The following is a 24,975-nucleotide window of genomic DNA, read 5'->3' as shown; positions in this document are numbered from 1 at the left end:
CTTCATGCCTTTGGCTCCTCCCTCCGCCGGCGAGTTCTGAGGTCCCCTGCAAGGTGCTTTGGCATCCACCCGACGATCCTTGGGTGAAGCTGACAACCGACGGGGGCCTTTACTAGCTTCGACGGGACAGGCTGGGGTGGGGGGGAGTTGGTTCGGGGCTGCAGACGGTTCTCTCCTGGGGGCCTTTTGTACGCCTCTCGCAGCTGGGTCGGCCTTCGAGGCGGAGCTATTAGCTCTTCTTCACGGGCTGACACTGGCTATGCAGTCTCCTCGCATGTCTGGGTCGAGATGATGCGGCAAGCAGTGGTCGCGGTGGTCACTTCAGGACGCGGAGGAGACAGCGGAGATGTGAGACATCACATGGCTCGCATTCGTACTTTGCTCGCACAGATACAGTTCATGTTTTCTCACATCTTTCGAGAGGGCAACCGACCAGCAGATTTTTTGGCAGGTAGGGGGGTCCAGACCCCTGCCATCACCTTCTTTGATGCGGATTCAGCGCCTCGATATTTGAAGTCGCTTCGTCAGGATGGACCAGTTGGGCTATCCGAACTTCTGATCAGATATCGAGATGGATTGACTTCTTCACTTGGTCCGTGTTTTGATTTATGGTTTTTTTATTGCCTTTGGATTTGGCACGCATTTGGCCATCCATCCTTGTCTTTTGTAGGATGTATAGCTTTGTTATGTTTATTTTCTCTTTAGTTAGATGGTTAGTACCCGGTCTGTGGGGATACCATAGTAGCTTTGTTAGCTCTTGTGTTTTGTATCTCTTGTGCGGACCGAGTCACTTTTGGGCTCGTCTGATGTATGTTCTTTTGGTGATTTTTGATATATACAGGTTGGGGGTCCGCCTTAACCCCTCGCCGTGATGGTGTTTGAGGAAAAAAAAAAAAAAAAAACCCTAAACCCTAAACCCTGAACCCTAAACCCTGAACCCTAAACCATCCAACCAAGCTGCTCTAGTGGCTTGGGAGTTGATATCAGGGAGCTTTCACTTCCTAGGAGGTCGCAGGTTCGAATCCTAGGAAGTGCAGATTTGGGGATTAATTTCTCCTTGGGCCTGAGGGCCCAGAATGACAACGAAGCGCACCTACGGGGTAAGGAACGCTCACTCCAACTGTTAGGTCGGGGTCCGAGTCACATCGGAGGGTAGATGGGGAACCATCGTCGATCCTCCTAAAAAAAAAAAAAAAAAAAAAAAAAAAAAAAACCCTGAACCCTAAACCCTAAACCCTAAACCCTAAACCCTAAACCCTGAACCCTGAAGGCCGGCTACCTTTTAGATATCCGACAGAAGATGGTGGACCGGATTCACAGCTGGTCTCACAGACATCTTTCTCTTGGAGGGCGCCTCGCTCTGATCAAGAGCACCCTGTCACCATCCCTCTTCACATCTTCCAGGTCTGAAGCCGTATCAGTACTGGATGAGAGAGTTGGAGCAGATCTTGGCCCGGTTCTTTGGGGCACAGTTGGGGAGCAGAGGAAGATCCACTGGGTTAGTTGGAAGAAGAAGATTTGTCTGCCGTTGGATGAGGGAGGCCTCGGCATCCGTCGTTTCCGCGAGGTCGTCAAAGCTTCAGCATCAAGCTCTGGTGGAGATTTCTCGCGCAGGATTCACTTTGGGCGCAGTTCACCATGCGCAAGTATTGCTTCCATGCAGGTCGTGCTTTCATTTCTCCTTACTCTGTGCATGATAGTCCTATCTGGCATCGTCTCCACGGACATTAGGGGTCAGGTTCATGGTCTCATTAGGTGGGTCCCTAGGCGAAGGGCGGATTAGTTTCTGGGATGACGTGTGGGTCGGGGATCTCCCCCTTAGGACCTATTGTCCGCCCGGGACTGATCTTCCTGCTGCTGAGGTCTCTAGGTTCTGGCATGATCATACTTGGCATGTTGAAAAACTGCATGATTATCTGGCTTTGTATGGTGTGCCTTTGCATGTGTTGGATCTTATCAGGGCTGTCCCGATTGAGGTGGGCAGGCGGGATGTGATGCGATGGAGCCTCACTGGCGATGGCGAGTTCTCGACGGCCTCAGCCTGGGAGCTCATTCGGACACGGTCCCCTAGACATTTCGGACTTCGCATGGTTTGGAATGCTGGGGCTGACCCTACCATCTCTGTCTTCATCTGGCGCCTCCTCCTCCACAGGCTCCCTGTTGAGTGTTATGTTCAGGCCCGTGGTATTCTCTCTTGCATCCAAGTGTCTCTGTTGTGTCTCTTCTATTTCAGTCGAGTCGTTTCAGCATTTGTTTGTGTCGAGTCCTCTGGCCGAGATCGGTTTGGGATTACTTTGATGGCTGGTTCCCTTACATCAGCACACACATTCACACGTGCACTGACATTGCACTTAGATTAGGTTTTTGGTGGAGGTCCTCTCACAGGGCCACCGCCTTGCACATTAGTTTCATCATTCCCTGTTTGGTATACTGGTTTATCTGGACGGAGAGGAATAGCTGCAAGCATCGCGGCATTTCTTTTCGTTCTTCACATGTTATTTGGCAGGTTGTTCGGCACCTGCGGATCTTGGTGGCGGCGGGTGTGCTAGTCCCCCTTCTTTGGCGCGGTTGCACCCCGGCCGTTGACTTCATGCCTTTGGCTCCTCCTCGCCGGCGAGTTCTGAGGTCCCTGCAAGTGCTTTGGCATCCACCCGACGATCCTTGGGTGAAGCTGAACACCGACGGGGCCTTTACTAGCTCGACGGGACAGGCAGGCGGTGGGGGGAGTGGTTCGGGGCTCAGACGGTTCTCTCTTGGGTGCCTTTTGTACGCCTCTCGCAGCTGGGTCGGCCTTCGAGGCGGAGCTATTAGCTCTTCTTCACGGGCTGACACTGGCTATGCAGTTCTCCTCGCATGTCTGGGTCGAGATGGATGCGGCAGCAGTGGTCGCGGTGTTCGCTTCAGGACGCAGAGGAGCAGCGGATGTGAGACATCACATGGCTCGCATTCGTACTTTGCTCGCACAGATACAGTTCATGTTCTCTCACATCTTTCGAGAGGGCAACCGACCAGCAGACTTTTTGGCAGGTAGGGGGGTCCAGACCCCTGCCATCACCTTCTTTGATGCGGATTCAGCGCCTCGGTATTTGAAGTCGCTCGTCAGGATGGACCAGTTGGGCTATCCGAACTTCAGATTCAGATATCGAGATGGATGACTACTTCACTTGGTTCGAGGTTTTGATTTATGGTTTTTTTGATTTCCTTTGGATTTGGCCCGCTTTTGGCCATCATCCTTGTCCTTTTTATGATGTATAGCTTCGTTATGTTTATTCTCTCTTTAGTTAGATGGTTAGTACCCGGTCTGTGGGGATACCATAGTAGCTTTGTTAGCTCTTGTGTTTTGTATCTCTCGTGCGGACCGAGTCACTTTTGGGCTCGTCTGATGTATGTTCTTTTGGTGATTTTTGATATATACAGGTTGGGGGTCCGCCTTAACCCCCCGCCGTGATGGTGTTTGAAGGAAAAAAAAAAAAAAAAAAAAAAAAAAAAAACCCTGAACCCTTAACCCTAAACCCTAAACCATGACAACGAAGCGCACCTACGGGGTAAGACGCTTCACCTCCAACTGTTAGGTCAGGGGTCCGAGTCACATCGGAGGGTAGATGGGGAACCATCGTCGATCCTCCTTAAAAGAGAAAAAATAAAAAAAAACCCTAAACCCTAAACCCTAAACCCTTAACCCTAAACCCCAAGTATTGTTTCCATGCTGGTCGTGCTTTCATTTCTCCTTACTCTGTGCATGATAGTCCTATTTGGCATCGTCTCACGGACATTAGGGGTCAGGTTCATGGTCTCATTAGGTGGTCCCTAGGCGAAGGGCGGATTAGTTTCTGGGACGACGTGTGGGTCGGGGATCTCCCCCTTAGGACCTATTGTCCGCCCGGGACTGATCTTCCTGCCGCTGAGGTCTCTAGATTTTGGCATGATCATACTTGGCATGTTGAAAAACTGCATGATTATCTGGCTTTGTATGGTGTGCCTTTGCATGTGTTGGATCTTATCAGGGCTGTTCCGATTGAGGTGGGCAGGCGGGATGTGATGCGATGGAGCCTCACTGGCGATGGCGAGTTCTCGACGGCCTCAGCTTGGGAGCTCATCCGGACACGGTCCCCTAGACATTTCGGACTTCGCATGGTTTGGAATGCTGGGCTGACCCCTACCATCTCTGTCTTCATCTGGCGCCTCCTCCTCCAGAGGCTCCCTGTTGAGTGTTATGTTCAGGCCCGTGGTATCTCTCTTGCATCCAAGTGTCTCTGTTGTGTCTCTTCTATTTCAGTCGAGTCGTTTCAGCATTTGTTTGTGTCGAGTCCTCTGGCGAGATCGGTTTGGGATTACTTTGATGGCTGGTTCCCTTACATCAGCACACACATTCACACGTGCACTGACATTGCACTTAGATTAGGTTTTTGGTGGAGGTCCTCTCACAGGGCCACCGCCTTGCACATTAGTTTCATCATTCCCTGTTTGGTATACTGGTTTATCTGGACGGAGAGGAATAGCTGCAAGCATCGCGGCATTTCTTTTCGTTCTTCACATGTTATTTGGCAGGTTGTTCGGCACCTGCGGATCTTGGTGGCGGCGGGTGTGCTAGTCCCCCTTCATTGGCGCGGTTGCACCCCGGCCGTTGACTTCATGCCTTTGGCTCCTCCTCGCCGGCGAGTTCTGAGGTCCCTGCAAGTGCTTTGGCATCCACCCGACGATCCTTGGGTGAAGCTGAACACCGACGGGGCCTTTACTAGCTCGACGGGACAGGCAGGCGGTGGGGGGAGTGGTTCGTGGCTCAGACGGTTCTCTCTTGGGAGCCTTTTGTACGCCTCTCGTAGCTAGGTCGGCCTTCGAGGCGGAGCTTTTAGCTCTTCTTCACGGGCTGACACTGGCTATGCAGTTCTCCTCGCATGTCTGGGTCGAGATGGATGCGGCAGCAGTGGTCGCGGTGTTCACTTCAGGACGCAGAGGAGCAGCGGATGTGAGACATCACATGGCTCGCATTCGTACTTTGCTCGCACAGATACAGTTCATGTTCTCTCACATCTTTCGAGAGGGCAACCGACCAGCAGACTTTTTGGCAGGTAGGGGGGTCCAGACCCCTGCCATCACCTTCTTCGATGCGGATTCAGCGCCTCGGTATTTGAAGTCGCTCGTCAGGATGGACCAGTTGGGCTATCCGAACTTCAGATTCAGATATCGAGATGGATGACTACTTCACTTGGTTCGTGGTTTTGATTTATGGTTTTTTTATTTCCTTTGGATTTGGCCCGCTTTTGGCCATCATCCTTGTCCTTTTTATGATGTATAGCTTTGTTATGTTTATTCTCTCTTTAGTTAGATGGTTAGTACCCGGTCTGTGGGGATACCATAGTAGCTTTGTTAGCTCTTGTGTTTTGTATCTCTCGTGCGGACCGAGTCACTTTTGGGCTCGTCTGATGTATGTCCTTTTGGTGATTTTTGATATATACAGGTTGGGGGTCCGCCTTAACCCCCCGCCGTGATGGTGTTTGAGGAAAAAAAAAAAAAAAAAAAAAAACCCTAAACCCTAAACCCTAAACCCTGAACCCTAAACCCTAAACCATCCAAGCCCCTTGGCCTAGCGGTAAAGGGTGCTGGATACCGCGTCCATCCTGGAGGTCTCGAGTTCGAACCCTGGGTGGCGTAATTTATCTTTCCTCCTTGTTATAGGAGTTGATTTGTAATTTCCTCCTTCATATATATGATATAAATATATGAAGTTAATTTTAAAAAAAAAAAAAAAAAAAAAACCCTAAACCCTAAACCCTAAACCCTAAACCCTAAACCCTAAACCATCCAACCAAGCTGCTCTAGTGGCTTGGGAGTTGATATCAGGGAGCTTTCACTTCCTAGGAGGTCGCAGGTTCGAATCCTAGGAAGTGCAGATTTGGGGATTAATTTCTCCTTGGGCCTGTGAGCCCAGAATGACAACGAAGCGCACCTACGGGGTAAGACGCTTCACCTCCAACTGTTAGGTCGGGGGTCCGAGTCACATCGGAGGGTAGATGGGGAACCATCGTCGATCCTCCTTAAAAAAAAAAAAAAAAAAAAAAAAAAAAAAAACCCTAAACCCTAAACCCTAAACCATCCAAGCCTCTTGGCCTAGCGGTAAAGGGTACTGGATACCGCGTCCATCCTGGAGGTCTCGAGTTCGAACCCTGGGTGGCGTAATTTGTCTTTCCTCCTTGTTATAGGAGTTGATTTGTAATTTCCTCCTTCATATATATGATATAAATATATGAAGTTAATTTTTAAAAAAAAAAAAAAAAAAAAAAAAAACCCTAAACCCTAAACCCTAAACCCTAAAGGGTGCTGGATACCGCGTCCATCCTGGAGGTCTCGAGTTCGAACCCTGGGTGGCGTAATTTGTCTTTCCTCCTTGTTATAGGAGTTGATTTGTAATTTCCTCCTTCATATATATGATATAAATATATGAAGTAAATTTTTAAAAAAAATAAAAAAAAAAAAAAAAAAAAAAAAACCCTAAACCCTAAACCCTAAACCAACAAGATCATCTCCAAGACATCCAACCAAGCTGCTCTAGTGGCTTGGGAGTTGATATCAGGGAGCTTTCACTTCCTAGGAGGTCGCAGGTTCGAATCCTAGGAAGTGCAGATTTGGGGATTAATTTCTCCTTGGGCCCACAGGCCCAAAATGACAACGAAGCGCACCTACGGGGTAAGACGCTTCACCTCCAACTGTTAGGTCGGGGGTCCGAGTCACATTGGAGGGTAGATGGGGAACCATCGTCGATCCTTCTAAAAAAAATAAAAAAAAAAAAAAAAAAAAAAAAAAAAGATCATCTCCAAGATCTTGACATCGCGTTTGGCGCCGCTGCTTCCTCAGGTTGTGGCGCCGAACCAGAGCGGTTTTGTAAAGGGTCGCTTGCTTAGTGATAATGTGCTCTTGGCTCAGGAATTGATTCACGATATCGGCAGGTCGCTCATTCAGAAGGCAAAGTCGCCTAATCTGGCCCTCAAGCTAGATATGGCTAAGGCCTATGATCGAGTGCAGTGGCCTTTCCTCCTCCTGGTGCTTGAGAGGATGGGATTCCCGCCGGGGTGGGTGAGTATGGTGGATCGATGCATCTCTTCTTGCTGGTTCTCAGTGCTCGTGAACGGGGCTCCGGCAGGTTTCTTTCAGTCTACGAGGGGACTTCGCCAGGGAGATCCGTTATCGCCGTCGCTGTTCGTGCTTGCTGCAGATTATCTTTCGAGGAGCTTGAACAGGCTTGTGGACACACATCCCGATATGGAGTATAGATGTGCTAGGCGCGCGCCGGCCATATCCCATTTGTCTTATGCCGATGACGTTATCATCTTTGTCAGGGCGCACAGACAGTCCGTGGAGAGGCTGGTTCATTGTCTCGAGCACTATTCTGCCGTGTCGGGTCAGATGGTGAACAGGGGAAAGAGTCATTTCTACCTCTTTGAGAAGTTCGACGCTTGGGCCGCTGAGGTGGCAGAGGCGAGTGGATTCCAGCAGGGATTCCTCCCTTTCACCTACCTCGGTGTCCCTATCTATAAGGGGGGGCTGAAGGCCGGCTACCTTTTAGATATCCGACAGAAGATGGTGGACCGGATTCACAGCTGGTCTCACAGACATCTTTCTCTTGGAGGGCGCCTCGCTCTGATCAAGAGCACCCTTGTCACCATCCCTCTTCACATCTTCCAGGTCCTGAAGCCGTATCAGTACTGGATGAGAGAGTTGGAGCAGATCTTGGCTCGGTTCTTTTGGGGCACAGTTGGGGAGCAGAGGAAGATCCACTGGGTTAGCTGGAAGAAGAAGATTTGCCTGCCGTTGGATGAGGGAGGCCTCGGCATCCGTCGTTTCCGCGAGGTCGTCAAAGCTTTCAGCATCAAGCTCTGGTGGAGATTTCTCGCGCAGGATTCACTTTGGGCGCAGTTCACCATGCGCAAGTATTGTTTCCATGCTGGTCGTGCTTTCATTTCTCCTTACTCTGTGCATGATAGTCCTATTTGGCATCGTCTCACGGACATTAGGGGTCAGGTTCATGGTCTCATTAGGTGGTCCCTAGGCGAAGGGCGGATTAGTTTCTGGGACGAAGTGTGGGTCGGGGATCTCCCCCTTAGGACCTATTGTCCGCCCGGGACTGATCTTCCTGCCGCTGAGGTCTCTAGATTTTGGCATGATCATACTTGGCATGTTGAAAAACTGCATGATTATCTGGCTTTGTATGGTGTGCCTCTGCATGTGTTGGATCTTATCAGGGCTGTTCCGATTGAGGTGGGCAGGCGGGATGTGATGCGATGGAGCCTCACTGGCGATGGCGAGTTCTCGACGGCCTCAGCTTGGGAGCTCATCCGGACACGGTCCCCTAGACATTTCGGACTTCGCATGGTTTGGAATGCTGGGCTGACCCCTACCATCTCTGTCTTCATCTGGCGCCTCCTCCTCCAGAGGCTCCCTGTTGAGTGTTATGTTCAGGCCCGTGGTATCTCTCTTGCATCCAAGTGTCTCTGTTGTGTCTCTTCTTTTTCAGTCGAGTCGTTTCAGCATTTGTTTGTGTCGAGTCCTCTGGCGAGATCGGTTTGGGATTACTTTGATGGCTGGTTCCCTTACATCAGCACACACATTCACACGTGCACTGACATTGCACTTAGATTAGGTTTTTGGTGGAGGTCCTCTCACAGGGCCACCGACTTGCACATTAGTTTCATCATTCCCTATTTGGTATACTGGTTTATCTGGACGGAGAGGAATAGCTGCAAGCATCGCGGCATTTCTTTTCGTTCTTCACATGTTATTTGGCAGGTTGTTCGGCACCTGCGGATCTTGGTGGCGGCGGGTGTGCTAGTCCCCCTTCATTGGCGCGGTTGCACCCCGGCCGTTGACTTCATGCCTTTGGCTCCTCCTCGCCGGCGAGTTCTGAGGTCCCTGCAAGTGCTTTGGCATCCACCCGACGATCCTTGGGTGAAGCTGAACACCGACGGGGCCTTTACTAGCTCGACGGGACAGGCAGGCGGTGGGGGAGTGGTTCGGGGCTCAGACGGTTCTCTCCTGGGGGCCTTTTGTACGCCTCTCGCAGCTGGGTCGGCCTTCGAGGCGGAGCTATTAGCTCTTCTTCACGGGCTGACACTGGCTATGCAGTTCTCCTCGCATGTCTGGGTCGAGATGGATGCGGCAGCAGTGGTCGCGGTGTTCACTTCAGGACGCGGAGGAGCAGCGGATGTGAGACATCACATGGCTCGCATTCGTACTTTGCTCGCACAGATACAGTTCATGTTCTCTCACATCTTTCGAGAGGGCAACCGACCAGCAGACTTTTTGGCAGGTAGGGGGGTCCAGACCCCTGCCATCACCTTCTTCGATGCGGATTCAGCGCCTCGGTATTTGAAGTCGCTCGTCAGGATGGACCAGTTGGGCTATCCGAACTTCAGATTCAGATATCGAGATGGATGACTACTTCACTTGGTTCGTGGTTTTGATTTATGGTTTTTTTATTTCCTTTGGATTCGGCCCGCTTTTGGCCATCATCCTTGTCCTTTTTATGATGTATAGCTTTGTTATGTTTATTCTCTCTTTAGTTAGATGGTTAGTACCCGGTCTGTGGGGATACCATAGTAGCTTTGTTAGCTCTTGTGTTTTGTATCTCTCGTGCGGACCGAGTCACTTTTGGGCTCGTCTGATGTATGTTCTTTTGGTGATTTTTGATATATACAGGTTGGGGGTCCGCCTTAACCCCCCGCCGTGATGGTGTTTGAGGAAAAAAAAAACCCTAAACCCCTAAACCCTAAACCCTAAACCCTAAACCCTAAACCCTAAACCCTCCACACCATGTTGGGCTGACTCCGACTACCTCTGTGTTCATCTGGTGCATCCTCCTTCAGAAGATTCCTGTTGATTGTCATGTGCAATCTCGCAGTATCTCCCTTGCCTCCAAGTATCTGTGTTGTGTCTCTTCTTTTTCTGTCGAGTCTTTACAGCATTTATTTGTGTCTAGTCAGTCGGCGATGTTTGTTTGGGACTACTTTGATGGCTGGTTTCCTGATATACGCACACACATTCACACGTGCACATATATTGCACTTAGATTAGGTTTCTGGTGGAGGTCCTCTCACAGGACTCCCTCTTTGCACATCAGCTTCATTATTCCTTGCTTGGTCTACTGGTTCATTTGGACGGAGAGAAATAGCTGCAAACACCGCGGCATTTCTTTTCGTGCCTCCCACGTGATTTGGCAGGTGATACATCAGTTGCGGACTTTGGTGGCGGCGGGTGTGCTAGTCCCCCTTCATTGGCACTGTTGCACCACGGCTGTCGATTTCATGCCCATAGCTCCTCCTCGTCGGTGAGTTCTGTGGTCCCTGGGTGTTCTTTGGCATCCACCTGACGCTCCTTGGGTGAAGTCGAACACAGACAGGGCCGATTCTACCTCGACTGGACAGGCTGGTGGTGGGGGAGTGGTTCATGGTTCAGACGGTTCTCTCTTGAGGGCCTTTTGCACGTCCCTTGTAGCTTCGTCGGCCTTTGAGGCGGAGCTTCTTACTGTTCCTCACGGTCTGACGATGGCTATGGAGTTCTCATCACAGGTTTGGGTCGAGTTGGATGCAGCAGCAGTGGTCGCGGTGTTCACTTCAGGCCAAAGGGGAGCAGCGGACGTGCGACATCACATGGTTCCCATCCGTCTTTTGCTCTCACAGCTGCAGACGCGCTTCTCTCACATTCATCGGGAGGGCAATCGAGCAGCGGATTTCTTAGAAGGTAGGGGTCCAGACCCCTGCCCTCACATTCTTCGACGCGGATACAACACCTCGGTACTTGAAGGCACTTGTGAGGATGGACCAGTTGGGCTATCTGAACTTCAGATTCAGGTACCGAGTTAGATGATCTACTTGATTTTTATCATATGACTTATATACTTTGTTCTTCCTTATGAGTTGGTCACTTTTGGGCCAGCCACATGTATATATGTTTTGGTTCCTTGTTACATAGCTTCGGCTAGATTGATAGATAGATAGATAGAGCCCAACTTGTGGGGCTGTCTTAGTTTGATTTTCTAGTTCAAGTCACTTTCGAGCTTGGACTATGTATGTTTGAGACTTTTACCTTTTTGGTTGATATGGACAGGTTGGGGGTCTGCCTAACCCCCTACCGTTAAGGTGTTTGGAAAAAAAAACCCTAAACCCTCAAAAATTGACTACCGTATCACCCTTATAACCATCTGAGTGCTCAAACAGAATTCCCACGGTTTCTGCTCCTTTCAAATACTTCAAGATCCACTTCAATGCATTCTAATGTATCTTGCAAAAAATTGGCATATACCTGGAAGTGATGCTTATTGCGTGGGCAAGGTCAGGTCTTGTACAAATCATCATGCATCTGATGCTTCCTACTATGTTAGAGTAGGGTATCAGGTTCATCTCTCTCCTTTCTTCTGTTGTTTTTAGCACCTGCTCAATGGAAAGATTGAAGTGCAAAGCCATGGGAATGCCAACTTTCTTCATGTTATCCATCGGAGGTGAGCAAAAAAACATAAACCGAATATCTGAACCGAACCATACCGAAATTTTGAAATTCGGTTCGGTTTTTCGGTTCGGTTCAGTTTTGAAAATACAAAAATTTTGGTTCTTCGGTTTGGTTCGGGCGAAGAAAAAACTGAAAAAACGAAAAACCGAATTTTATATATATATTCTATTAATTTAATATATTATATTATATATAATATATATTATTTTAATATATTTTACTATATAATATATATTATTAATTTTATATTATATATATATCCTATTAGTATATATAAAATAAAATAAATTACATATATATATATATATATATTATACTCCCTTCGTCCCCAAAGAAAATGCACTTTGGGGTCGGTACGAGTTTTAATGTAAAATTGGTAAAGTAAAAGAGAGATGAGATAAAAAGTAAATAAAGTATTGTTAGTGGAGAATGGATCTAACCTCATTAGAGATAAAAGACTTTCCAAAATTAGAAAGTGCATATTCTTGTGGGACGAACTAAAAAGTAAAGAGTGCATATTCTTGAGGGACGGAGGGAGTATGTTTTTTTTTGGTAGTTCGGGTTTTTCGGTTTTTGTTTGGTATTTTCGGTTTTTTTCGGTTTTTTAAGTTTGGTTTTCGATTTTTCAGTTTTCTTATTTCAGTTTTTCAGGTTCGGTTCGGTTTGGATTTTGAACTAAATTTGGTTTTTGGGTTTTGGCAAAAACCGAACCGAAACCCAAATGCGCACCCCTATTACCCACATTGAATTTCCTCAATGTTTTTATGATGTAGGTGGTCTGAATCAACCATAGTTTCCTGCTTCTTCTATCTACGATAATATCCACACCAAGGATCTGGCTTGCAACCCCCAAATCCTTCATTTCAAAATCATCCTTCAGCTATTCCTTTACTCTCTTTATTTCATCCAAATCTGAACCATCTATGAGCATGTCATCTACATATAACAATAATTTCTGAAAGGTCAGAGAATATGATCCCATATTCCGAAATTTCTCGTTAGGGGTTTTGGTTTGTGTGTTTCACAATAAAATTGAGAATATGACGTTTCATTAATTGAGAAAATTAATGTTAGACATCATATTTATATACTAAGGACCAGATGTTAAGACTTATTCTCGTTATCGTTCGAGATGGTCTGTTTCCCTAAGGTGGCTAAGTTCCAGTGCCCGGATTTCAGGTCGGCAGATTGTTTCAACGGTTGTGCACGGGGTTCTCCCCATCGAGCATTGCTAGGGTTAGGGTTTTGGTTTGTGTGTTTCACAAGAAAATTGAGAAGATGTCGTTTCATTAGTTGACAAAATTAACGTTAGACATCATATTTATAAACTAAGGACCCTAGGGTTGATCCGACATCCTAGTCATTCGGGAAAGAACCAACAAAAAAAACTCGAACGGAGCTTATAACATGCGACTCTTGGAAAGTAAAATAGGCAAATATAAACAATTAAAAATATTCTAACCAAATAAACGTCCAAAAATAAAATAACAAAGCATAAATCTCTTGCTCCCTTAGTTGTTGTCCTGATATCGATCCGGCTTGTGGGTATTTTTCTTCGGTTTTCGACTGATTGACGTTGTTGGCGCTGGTTGCCCCTTTGGCTGCTCCAGCTCGCCGCGCTGGTTCCCCTCGCCGGTTGGTTCTCCAACCATGCTCATATCCTTTACTTCTGGCAGATATGGGTTTGTAGTTGTATCAACTTTTTTGTCACTTTTAAAATTTTAGTAATTTTTTAATAAATTCAACACAAATATTTACGTTTTTAATTTTGTGTCCTTAGAAAATAAATTTCTCATAGTGGATCCATCACGTAGGAATGAGATAGAAGGGTAGGGCGTTAGCAAAATTACTATAGTAGAATTTTTTATTTGAGCCTGGTCTTTTAATTTGTGGTGCAATATTATGATACACTTAAAATAGTAATTATTTTTATTTTCGGTTCGTATCTTAAAAATAGAAACTTTAGAATATTTATATTTTTGGACGTGGATCCCATAATCCACTAACACTACTTTCACTACTCCCTCGTCCCACAAAAAATGTCACACTTGTGGAACGGCACAGGATTTTAGGAGGTTTTATTTTATGTGTTAAATGGAGAGAGAAAATATAATTTTTATATTAATGTGAGTGATTTTTTTTCCAAAAATGAAAATGTGACATCTTTTGTGGAATAAACTAAAAAGGAAAGTTTGACATCTATTATGGGACGGGGGGAGTACTTTTTATCTTCCTCTCTCTTACTTTATTCATTTTTTCCATTCTCTTTCTTATTTTACCAATTTTTCTCGCTTACTTTACCAATTGTGCATTAAAACTCGTGCCGTTTCAAATGTTTCTATTTTTCAAATACGGAGATAGTATTATTAATTCAAATTATATTAAATTCTGATCATATACTATTTTTCAGAGCTTGCAACTCATATTTTGAGGTTTGTTTTAGTTCATGTGTTCTTCCATGGCCGAAAGGGCCGGTATATATACACAAATTAGTACGTAGGGTACTCATACGACTAACGTATTTAAAATATTAATGAAATTTTAAAAAAAAGACAATTTAAATTTTAAAGCAAGCTATAGATTTGCAGTGTGGGCCCATTTAGTAAAAGGGTAACTGGTTAGAGGCCATTTAAATTTTAGAATGGCTTTATGATCCATACCAAATAAAAGGGTTACAGCCCATATAAAATTTGATAATGGGCTAAGTGCAGTTTTTAAACCCATACAAAATAAAAGGGTTATACAACCCACTGGAATCACAATTTTGAAGCCATCAATCACCGGCGCTATTTCCAAACGAGAATACGCTGTGAAGAAGCAAATGGCCGGATCTGAAGAGCCCATTCAGTGTTCCATTTTAAGTGTAAATTTAAATGTTTATGAATATTTGTATGGCTCTTCAAACTCAAAAAAATAATTGATTCAAATAAAATTTTTCTACATGTGTAGTATATTGGATTGGGATCACAGGAAAATGAAAATAAAATGATAGATATAAATACCAATATTTACATACAAGATACAACAGAAAAGAACAAAAGAATATAAGGAAACGAACATTAACCACACAATATGAAAGATTAATCCTTCCGGCTGAAGGATCGGAAAATTCCCTTGGTTGTGGGAGATGCTTCACCGCTGGCAGGAATATCGGCTAAGGCCGCGGCCCAACGACGGATGCTGAGGGTCCTGGCCGTCTTGAAGCTGTGCGATCGCGGCAGTTTGGAGAAAACGTTTGACGATTGCGAGAGAATCAGATAAACGAGGCCTTGAACCAGAATGAAGAGCACCACCTTCACCAGAGTGCTTCCATCCATTTCCATGATTAACGATGTGAAATTCACAAAGCAAAATACAATCTTTAACTGCAAAAACAGGAATTTAAATCGTGTGGGACTTGATGAGCTCGCTTATTGATGATGATGATGATGATTAATTGATTAGCTATATATAGGCGGGTAGAGAGAGAGAGAGTTGGCGTTTCAAGCACGACGGCTTTGACTTGGCTTCTTGTTGACTGCATTGGCATGGATTGGTCGTCAAATTGGTAAAAAGTTCAATTAATTTTGCTTGGCACACTATTTCCTAATTGAGTTTTATTACATGCCAAATTCAAGATAAGCATTTACATAAAATATACGCTATGTAATTAAAACATTTGACTAGTACATAATTTTTATATTCATTGAATCTGTCAACATTTTCTTAACCTCTAGATCTGTTATAACGAACTGTTGATGAAGAAACGTGGGATATTTGTTAGCGGTCTTCTTTACAATTATCCTAGGGCATATTTTAATACTACTAATTTTTTTTAAAGGGGAAACATGAGTGCAAGGGCATGAAGCTTCCAAGAACACGATTACTTTCAACATGGAACAATTTTGTGTGGACATGGATTGCCTATCCACTGACGTGTATGGGTATTGGGTAAGATAAGCTCAACTTTATTCTATAAAATAAGAATACCTAAAGTTTGATATTGATTGGTTGCAATTGACATGGATATTCACCCAACTCAGCCTGATCGCTTTTTATCAATTCTCGGAACTAATTTCAAAGTTGGAATCGTCGAACTACTATGAAATTTATTACTCCATCCGTCCCGCACTACTCGCACTTATTTCCTTTTTGGGCGTCCCAAGTTACTTGCACTCTTTCCATTTTTAGTAAAAAATTTCACCTACAGCCGTCATTTTTTACTTTCCTATACACTCATTCCTTAATCTCCGAGCCGATAAGGAAATGAGCGAGTAGCCCGGGACGGAGGGAGTATTAAATAAGATGGAATTCATTTAAGATCGTTTTAATTAATTTGTATCGTTTTAGTTTATTATAAAAAGAATGAATTAAAACTATTTAAAAATGAACTCCGAATAAATGAGCACGAATTAAAAATGAACTCCGTGTTATTTAATGATGTTCTAAAATGAACTAAAATGAACTAAAAATTAAGAGTTCGACAATTTGGCGCTATAAATTAGTTCGACATTGATTATAATCTAGGTAGTGATAATATGCAAACTTTATATATTGTACAAACTCCAAACTCCTCAACACAGTGTCTACACAGTGTAAAATTTTCAAGATTTTAAAGTTAATACAACGTCAACATAATGTCAACACAACGTCAATCGTTGACAGTATGTCGACATTTTCTGTTAATATTATTTTGTCATCTGTTAACATTTTCTAACGGTCCAGATCATATATTTCGAGTTTGTACAATATTTAGAGTTTGCAACTGTTACGTGATAATTTCCCTTAACAAGAGTCCGACGGCGTGAAGGTGCTCATCGGAGGAAAAATGGCAGTCGCATGGTCAAGCCCGTCAATCAAACCGTGAACAAAGATGAACAGAAAGATAAAATGCGAGAATGAAAAATGCGTAAATGGAAAATAATTAGATAATTTGATATTTCTTGAATGATTCAAATGAATAACAACATCTCTCCCTTAAAGTACTTTATAAATAGTTAAAATAAAATTCTAAATTCTAAATATTTAAAAATTATAAATCCTAAAAATTGGAAATGACAAATACTAAGAATTATATACGAAACAACTCATTCAATTTTCTTAGCAAGTACGCGGATCATTAGTTCTTGCATTCAGAGTTGCGTCGGGGTCATCTCCTACTTATCATTGGTGAGCAAGCGTTCCATATATTGCATACTCACATTCGGACTAATGTCGGCCAAAGCCGAAGAAATGTCACTAAGAGAGGGATGGGGGAAATTGGTCCCTAAAATTATAAACTTTGCCTAAAATTTAGTGTTTCCCACGAACTTTGAAATTGGTATATAATATCACAAACTTTGCACTTTGTTTGGTATTTCCCACGGCATGTCTATTACTATATTTGACTAACTTACGAGCTTTTTTTTATCATACTTGACACAATTAAATTAATGTGATTTTCAACGTGACTTTTTATCCTACATGTTATGAACTTAAAAAATGATTTAAAATATCATAAAATGTATCATGATTGCCTACGCAAAATAAGATTTTAATGATCTTATTTGAGTGAGTTTGGGAAATATCAAACAAAATGCAAAGTTTGTGATATTATAGACAAATTTCAAAGTTCATGAGAAATACTAAATTTTATGCGAAATTCATGATTTTAGAGACTAATATCCCAAATTGGAAATGACAAATACTAAGAATTATCTACGAAACAACTCATTCGATTTTCTTAGCAAGTACGCGGATCATTAGTTCTTGCATTCAGAGTTGCGTCGGGGTCATCTCCTACTTATCATTGGTGAGCAAGCGTTCCATATATTGCATGCTCACATTCGGACTAATGTCGGCCTAAGCCTAAGAAACATCACTAATAGACGGATTGGCTGGGAAGGGGGAGACTCGCACTTCCAGAGGAAGAAGTCTCCCTATTTTCTTTTATTTTCACTGTTTTAGTCCCCATCGGACGACTCTGGGACGAGCCCACTTCTTGTCATCTCCCAGTACTCAGAACCAGAGCAATCTAATGTGGACTAAAGCGGCGAAGATAAAAGTGAATGAGAAAACTGCTACGACTAACTGTAGTATTTCGCCACCACCCAACCCTTTTCGTTGGATAAAATGATTGACTCTATGAGCTAAATGAGGCTCGGTATACAGGTCAGCCATCTGAAGGAAATGATAATGGAAGATACATCGGTGATATCGAAGGGATCCACACTTAATACTACTATTTTGAAAGTGTAAATTATTTGAAGTGTAAATTATTTTGTAAGTATAAATTAGATGCAAATTTGAGATTATTTAAATTTGAAAATCTTGTGATAAGTAATATAGTACTCCCCCGTCCACGAAAAATAGACAAGATTGTAAATGGCACGAGTTTTAATGTATAATTGGTAAAGTAAGAGAGAGATAGGAAAAATAATAGAGAGTGAGGGAAAAGGTAGTGAAATGAGTATTAGTGGGTTGTGGGGTTACATTTAGTATGATGTTTGAGGTTAGTATTGGTTGAAACTTTCCTTTTTGAATTTAGCCTGATTTTTATGGAAGGACTAAAATGATAAAACTTGTCTATTTTTCATTGACGGAGGAAGTATGTCTATATAAGAAATGACAATAGTTAAATTTTAATAAGAAATGACAAAGGATAAATTTTAATAGTATTTCTTTTTGTTAAACATCGGCCCTGCGGGGCCACAAGTTATTGTTTAGAGGCTAATTATGGATATTAATTTAGTTTTATAAAGGTTTAATTTGAATTCCTTACTTCAATTATAGTTTAAATTGACCATTATTTAGATTATAAATTATAATTTAATTAGATTTTATTAATTCTTAGATCTAAAGTTGGCACGAGGACTAAATGTCCGACCAAGCGTACTAAGGTCATATAATATTCTCTATCAATAATTGCAGGATCAAGAACATTCTATTAGCACTTTCTAGATATTCACTAAATATTAACAAGATAGATTGTAAAAGTGATGCGTCCAAATTGGTAGGAATCCTATGCGACGGGGAATTCCAGGTACCATCACATTCGGAGCATCCACATTCATGTTCTTGTCAAAGAGTATGGATGTGAGTCTGGTTCAACATTTATTCATTTTTAATTCTCTGTTTTTTTGCATGAGCAAAATACTCACATCCATGCTCTTTCGTAAGAGTATACTTTTACACTATTTAAGGATTTCATCATTCTATTATTCAATTTAATTAATTCAATTACTAAAACCATTTTTACAATATTAAAATGCATTAAAAATACCCGAAATACTATTACAAATTATTAAAAAATTAAAATTACATAATTAAAATCCTAAAATTTAAAAATTACATAATTAAAATAATGAGATTTAAAAAGTTACATAATTAAAATAATGAGAATTTAGAGAAAATGAGATTGAAAGAGTTGTTTGGCGTAGTGTGATTTTTTGTGTTGAAATGGAAGGTATTTAGAGATGAAATTTTGGGGTAAAATAATGAAAAATAAATTAAAAATGGAAAAAACGGATATATTTTATTGGGAAGCGTGAATTTTTTTTATTAAATCTGAATTTTTCAGATTTTTCGGATTAAAAATAAAAGGAAATGTCGTTGGCCAATCGCGTGGCACCACGTCGGCGTGCTCGTCGGCACGACGCTTCTTTTTGGCAATAGCACGTCCTTGCCGTCGGCAAGAGCACAACGGCGAACACGCGTCTCGCCGCGCCGACGGCACGACGCCTGCTCTTCCGCAAGAGAGCGTTGCGAATGCTCTAAGAGAGAAAGTAAAAAGTACTATAGTACACTTTTGTTAAGTAGTAACAAAATCACACGTCATACTCCCTCTGTTTCATAGTAGTGCATACATTTCTTTTCGGCACAAAGATTAAAAAAAAATGTGTGTTATGTATTAAATAAAAAGATAATAAAGTATGAGAGAAGAAAAAGTAGATAGAAGAAAGTAAGAGAGAAAAAAAAGTAAGTGAGATATAATTTTTATTAAAAAGGGAAATAACTCCGCTACTATGAAACGTAACAAAAGGGTAAAGTAACCACACTATTATGAAATGGATGAAGTATTTGATTTTGAGTGATAATAAGGCACGATTGATGAAATCATCTAGTTTAATTAAATGTTTGGTTTGCATTATTAGATGTATGATAGATATCTAGGTTTGCAGCTATTCACTCAATTAGATGATTATTTTTTCGCCTCAAAAACTGAGTTGATTATTTGAGCATCATCCAATTATTATACTCTTTAGTAGAAAATTTCAGTTTTCATGCTTCCTCTGTTCTATGTTACACTTTTCTTTTCAGTTTGTTCTATAAAAAATGTCATATTTTTCTTTTTGGAAAAAAGTTCTATCTCACATAAATATGAATCCACTTAACACGCAAAATAACATCTCCTAAAATCTCATGTCATCACCTAAGTGTGACATCTAATATGAAAAGGAGGAGATATTTTTTTCTGCTATTATTTGTCACTAATTTTCTTTTTAGTTCGTCCATCAATATTTTTAATATTTATTTTTTACTATTTTGATAATAGTCCAACATTGCAGTCACAATTTTTATAAAACTAAAATAAAAAAAGTAAAACCCACATTACACTAACTTATTTCACTTAGACTCACATCCTTCAAATCCTAGCGGAATCACTGCAATAAGAAAGCGACGGGGAGAAAGTCGTCGCTTACCCTCCTATGCAGCAACTCGTTGCCCACACCCGACTCCGAGAAGATCTAATCAAATACATTTGGTCGAGATTTAACAACCATTAGTCGATCTCCTGCACGAACTCTTTAGTTTTAGGACTATGTATTTTAAACGCTTAAAATAAATTGTATAGTTTTAGGATTTGTATTATGTAATTTTATTTTTCAATAATATCATCTTTATAAATTTAAAATAATGTTTAATCTAGATTTAAATTAAATTGATTGAAAAAAATAATAAGTAAATAAAATTATGAGACCCGTGAATAGTTAAGAGAATAGATGTTTAAAAAATGAGGATTGTAGGTATAGCATCTTGATTAGAAGATGAAGTATAAAATGGTGTGAGTACTTTCCATTAATTAAAGTTTAAGAGATGTATAAGAGATATGGTTGTATCCTTCATTGGTTCAGTCATATTTGAATTGAGAATGAGAACGAAAAACTTTTAGAGATGAAAATGAGTGGGTGAGAGATTTTTAATTTTTTTTGGTAAAAGAAAGTTATGTGATAAATAAGGTATTTACAGGCGAATTTGGGATGAATTGGAGTATAAAAAAATGAAAAACAAGTAGTATTTGGAAGTGGACGAACGGACGGACGCTCATTCGCGGGGCAGCGAGTGTGTACCACGGATGAACCACATCGTGCCATGTGGGCTTGGAGGGGGGAGGGCACTAGTACACTGAACTCCCCTCCCCCTACGACACTTCAAGCGACGATACTTGTGTAGGTTTAATATTATGTGTAGGTTTTAATATTGTGTTTTATATCTACATTATTTTGCTATGTGTTTCATTTTTCACTAACTAAAAAACTTTTTAAAAGGTGTAAAATGTTGAAAAAAAGTTATGGAAAAGTTTGAGGATGATTTTGAGGCGGGCGCTATTGTAGATATTGGTATTGGAATTTAAATCACTGACGTAACGTGAAAAAATGGATTATAGCAAATTTTGGTACTATAATTTTTATTCAGTAATGAATACCCTAACCGAAAGGTGATGTCATTGCTATCTAACGAAGTCGAGCTAAATACTTAATACTTTTGGAGTTCTAGTGGATTGGGTTGGTGTAGGTGTGCCATTCAATGATACTCTAACTTAGAGCATCCACTGCGCTATCCCCCACCGTCCCTTAACCGTCCCTTAAACTACTATTTGAAGGTCTCACTGTACTTTTTTACTACATCCCTTAACTAAGGGACGAAACCTGCAACGCTCCGTCCCTTAACCGTCCCTTAAATTATTATTCATTCAATTTCATTTTTTATTTTTATTTCCAACCCAATTCAATTAAAACAAACACACTTCATTAAAATTAAAATAACATTACAACATAAAATAAAAATACAACTTAAAATTCAAAAAAATAAAAAAAAGACATAATTAAAATTCTAAAAAATAAAAATGACATAATTTAAAATATAATTTTATAGAGACATCCTTGAATGTTTTATGTTTCACTTTCGATGTGGGATAAAATCATTCAAGGATGTCTCTATAAAAGAGAAACAATCAAGAATGAGTTTGTCCCACATCGAAAGTGAGACATAAAACATTCAAGGATGTCTCTATAAAAGAGAAATAACCAAGAATGAGTTTGTCACACATCGAAAGTGAAACATAAAACATTCAAGGTTTTCTCTATAAAAGAGAAACAACCAAGAATGAGTTTGTCCCACATCGAAAGTGAAACATAAAACATTCAAGGATGTCTCTATAAAAGAGAAACAACCAAGAATGAGTTTGTCCCACATCGAAAGTGAAACATAAAACATTCAAGGATGTCTCTATAAAAGAGAAACAACCAAGAATGAGTTTGTCCCACATCGAAAGTGAAACATAAAACATTCAAGGATGTCTCTATAAAAGAGAAACAACCAAGAATGATTTTGTCCCACGTCGAAAGTGAAACATAAAACATCCAAGGATGTCTCTATAAAAGAGAAACAACCAAGAATGATTTCATAAATTCGCAAGCCCATCAAATATATATGGGCTATTACAAATTTCTTGTATTCATTTATTTGTAAAAATTGTTTTTAAATATAAAAATAATTTTTATAAATAAAAAGTATTTTTTTAAAAAAATTGATTTATTGCGTCAGCGTGACGACGCCCACTCGCGGGCCGGCGAGTGGGCGTCACGCATGGCGCAGGGGCGCGCCACGTCGCCACGGCGCGTAGCGTTACAGCCCGTCCCGTGTCTCGCATGCACGGGTCGCGGGATCGGGACGAGCGTGGGACGGGACGATGTGCCGCAACGCGTCGCGCGAGCGTTCCGTCCCTCCGCAACGGAACGCGGGACGGTAGCGCGCCACGTTGTGGGTGCCCTTACACAACTCAGTCTTTTATAAAATTTTTGACACATAGTAGCTTTTTAAAAACTTTTTGTAAATTTTTGGGGTTTTTTAATCGATAGATGGTGGGAACACAAAAGAAAGATTACATGATTCAAAGTGTAGCAAATAACTAGTCTTTTATTTTTAAAATGTTACTCCGTGATTATTAATTGTTTAAGGTTTTTTTAGTTGTCTATGAATGATTATCTTCATTTATTTTTTTACTACTATTTTTAGTAATAAATTCATCGTTAACTCGTTTCACTTATATTTTATTATAAAATAATATATAAAAACATAAATCTACATTCCAATAAAAAAATTTTTATCATTTTCCATTACGAATCAATTTAAACCCCTAAACAGTAGTATTATTGAACATATTCTTTTATTTTTCTACCCCTATAAATTATGTTTTCACTTTTTCCATTTCATTTCAGTGGAATCAACTTAAACCCCTAAACAGTAGTATTATTGTACATATACTTTTTACTATTTTTCTAACCCTATAATTTTCACTTCATAATAATATAGTACTCCGCATCTAGAAAACTCAAACTGTAGTGGACATGGCACTAGACATAGGGTGGCAAAGTAATGATTGAATAAGCCAATATAGGGAAATTAATCAAAGCACCCTTCCCTTGTGTTTTATATTTGGCCACTCATTTTTTGTTGATAAAACGTCACTCATCAAACCTTATTCTATCTCTAGAAAATGAATATCTCCAAGGCTCTAACATTGAAATCTTCGTTCTTGTTAGCATCAACTTTGATGCTATTCACCTTATCAGTCTGCGACACATCCAAGGACAAAGAAGAATGTGCACAGTCATTAGTGGGATTAGCAACATGTCTGCCTTATGTCGGAGGAACTGCAAAATCCCCCACACCAGATTGCTGCAATGGTCTCAAGCAACTTCTCAAAACCAACAAAAAGTGTCTGTGTGTGGTTATTAAGGATAGAAATGATCCTGATTTAGGCCTCAATATTAATGTCACACTTGCTCTGTCTCTTCCTCATATTTGTAACGCCCCGGCTAATATTTCACAGTGCCCAGGTAAGCCTGCTTTATATATGTTCACACATATTTTTTCAGCTTCATTAATTGAGTTAATTAATCGATGCAGCTCTCCTCAACTTGCCACCAAATTCACCAGAGGCTCAGGTTTTTTACCAACTTGGGGAAAATAGAAGCAGTGTTGCTGCCGGCCCTGTAGCAGGAGGCCCAGCTGGCAGTGGTATGGATAAATAAAATTTCCATTTTCAGTAATAACGTTTAGTTATGGAGTACTTAATTAATCTGATAGTTTAATGTTTTTATGGAAGCGGCGGTTCCGAGTCCAAGCAGTGGCGGACCACCCACATCGCAGCAGAACACCGGTGGCTGTGGCAAACTGAATACCAACACACTACTTCTTACCGGCTTTGCTGCTTTTATAACACTATTTTCTCCTCAACTTTAAAAACTAAACTGAACTAAAATAAAATTATACTACCATCTTTTCATTCGAGTATGAGTTCGCGATATTTCTCTTTTCTCTAATCTTTGTTAATAAAGATATTTATCCTTTGAGTTTATTTCTAGCTTTGTTTTAAATATTTGAACCTAATTTAGTTCATGACAAACTCACTAGTAAGGTGTATATTTTTTTTTCAAAGAGGAATTAATAATGGTTTTCCATTTATTTCTGTGGTGATTCCAACTCGACCTATTAATTAGAGTAAAAGCATTTTATCACCTACGGTTTAGTGTCACTAGTATGATTTTGTACAGCCTCGTGTCTCAATTCAACAACCAAATTGACGATATATTCGTAAACTTCAAAAATAATTATTATATCTAATATTGCCCAACATATTATATTGATTGCTATAAGTATTATAACAATGTTTGAACTATTTCATTTTTTGAAAATATGCTAGTACTATTGATTCATTGAAGTTGTCAACAAACCTATATTAATTAATGAATATTTGAAATTTTAAACATGTGAAATAATCGATTAAAAATAGTCATATTCATAATTTGGATAATGATGGACATTCGCAATATATTTGAATGAAATAGCTAGATTGATTAATTAAGTTAACTAAATTGACCAACTTAATAAATCTAGTAAGAGACATAGTTATAATCCTTCTTAGATTCATAACTTAGCCCAAAGTCCCAAACCAAGGCCTATATAAATAAGGGTGATGGGTCGTAATAAAACAATACAACGAATAAACAGTAATTTTCTTTCGTACATTTAATGGACTATCACGAGTTCGTGATATAATCTTTGAATTTATATTTATTCATTAATAAAAAAATACTATCTTATACAAATAAATTCGAATCACGTGCAACTCTAATTTTAATATGCTACACATAGTAGTGAACAAAAATCAAACTCAGTGCATGTTCAAATCCCACTCGTCCCAATAAGAGCATCCACAATGGTCTAGGACCTCTC

At 41.0% G+C, this 24,975-nt stretch overlaps 1 protein-coding gene across 2 annotated transcripts; it reads left to right on the top strand.

Annotated features, from left to right (window-relative positions):
• The first annotated feature begins 23,153 nt into the window (after positions 1-23,153).
• LOC121767848 (non-specific lipid transfer protein GPI-anchored 14-like) lies at positions 23,154-24,097 on the top strand. 2 transcript variants are annotated; one of them, XM_042164182.1, is made up of 3 exons: positions 23,154-23,576; positions 23,647-23,757; positions 23,827-24,046. In XM_042164182.1, the coding sequence occupies exons 1-3, from the start codon at positions 23,234-23,236 to the stop codon at positions 23,829-23,831; spliced, it is 459 nt and encodes a 152-aa protein (XP_042020116.1). In that variant the 5' UTR covers positions 23,154-23,233; the 3' UTR covers positions 23,832-24,046. The 2 variants fall into 2 exon arrangements, with proteins under 2 accessions (XP_042020116.1, XP_042020108.1); XM_042164174.1 differs by having other exon boundaries at positions 23,160-23,576; positions 23,846-24,097.
• Positions 24,098-24,975: the final 878 nt, after the last annotated feature.

The sequence above is a fragment of the Salvia splendens genome, chromosome 2, assembly GCF_004379255.2.
Source record: "Salvia splendens isolate huo1 chromosome 2, SspV2, whole genome shotgun sequence".
Lineage (NCBI taxonomy): Eukaryota > Viridiplantae > Streptophyta > Magnoliopsida > Lamiales > Lamiaceae > Salvia > Salvia splendens.
The sequence above is the reverse complement of the archived record's forward strand: the minus strand, read 5'-3'. Positions and strand labels throughout refer to the sequence as shown.

Bases quoted from the DNA above. Each gene is read 5' to 3' on its own strand.
- LOC121767848 (XM_042164174.1), top strand. From the start codon at position 23,234: ATGAATATCTCCAAGGCTCTAACATTGAAATCTTCGTTCTTGTTAGCA. The intron at 23,577-23,646 runs GTAAGCCTGCTT...TAATCGATGCAG, and splicing joins TAATATTTCACAGTGCCCAG to CTCTCCTCAACTTGCCACCA. The intron at 23,758-23,845 runs GTATGGATAAAT...TTTTTATGGAAG, and splicing joins AGGAGGCCCAGCTGGCAGTG to CGGCGGTTCCGAGTCCAAGC.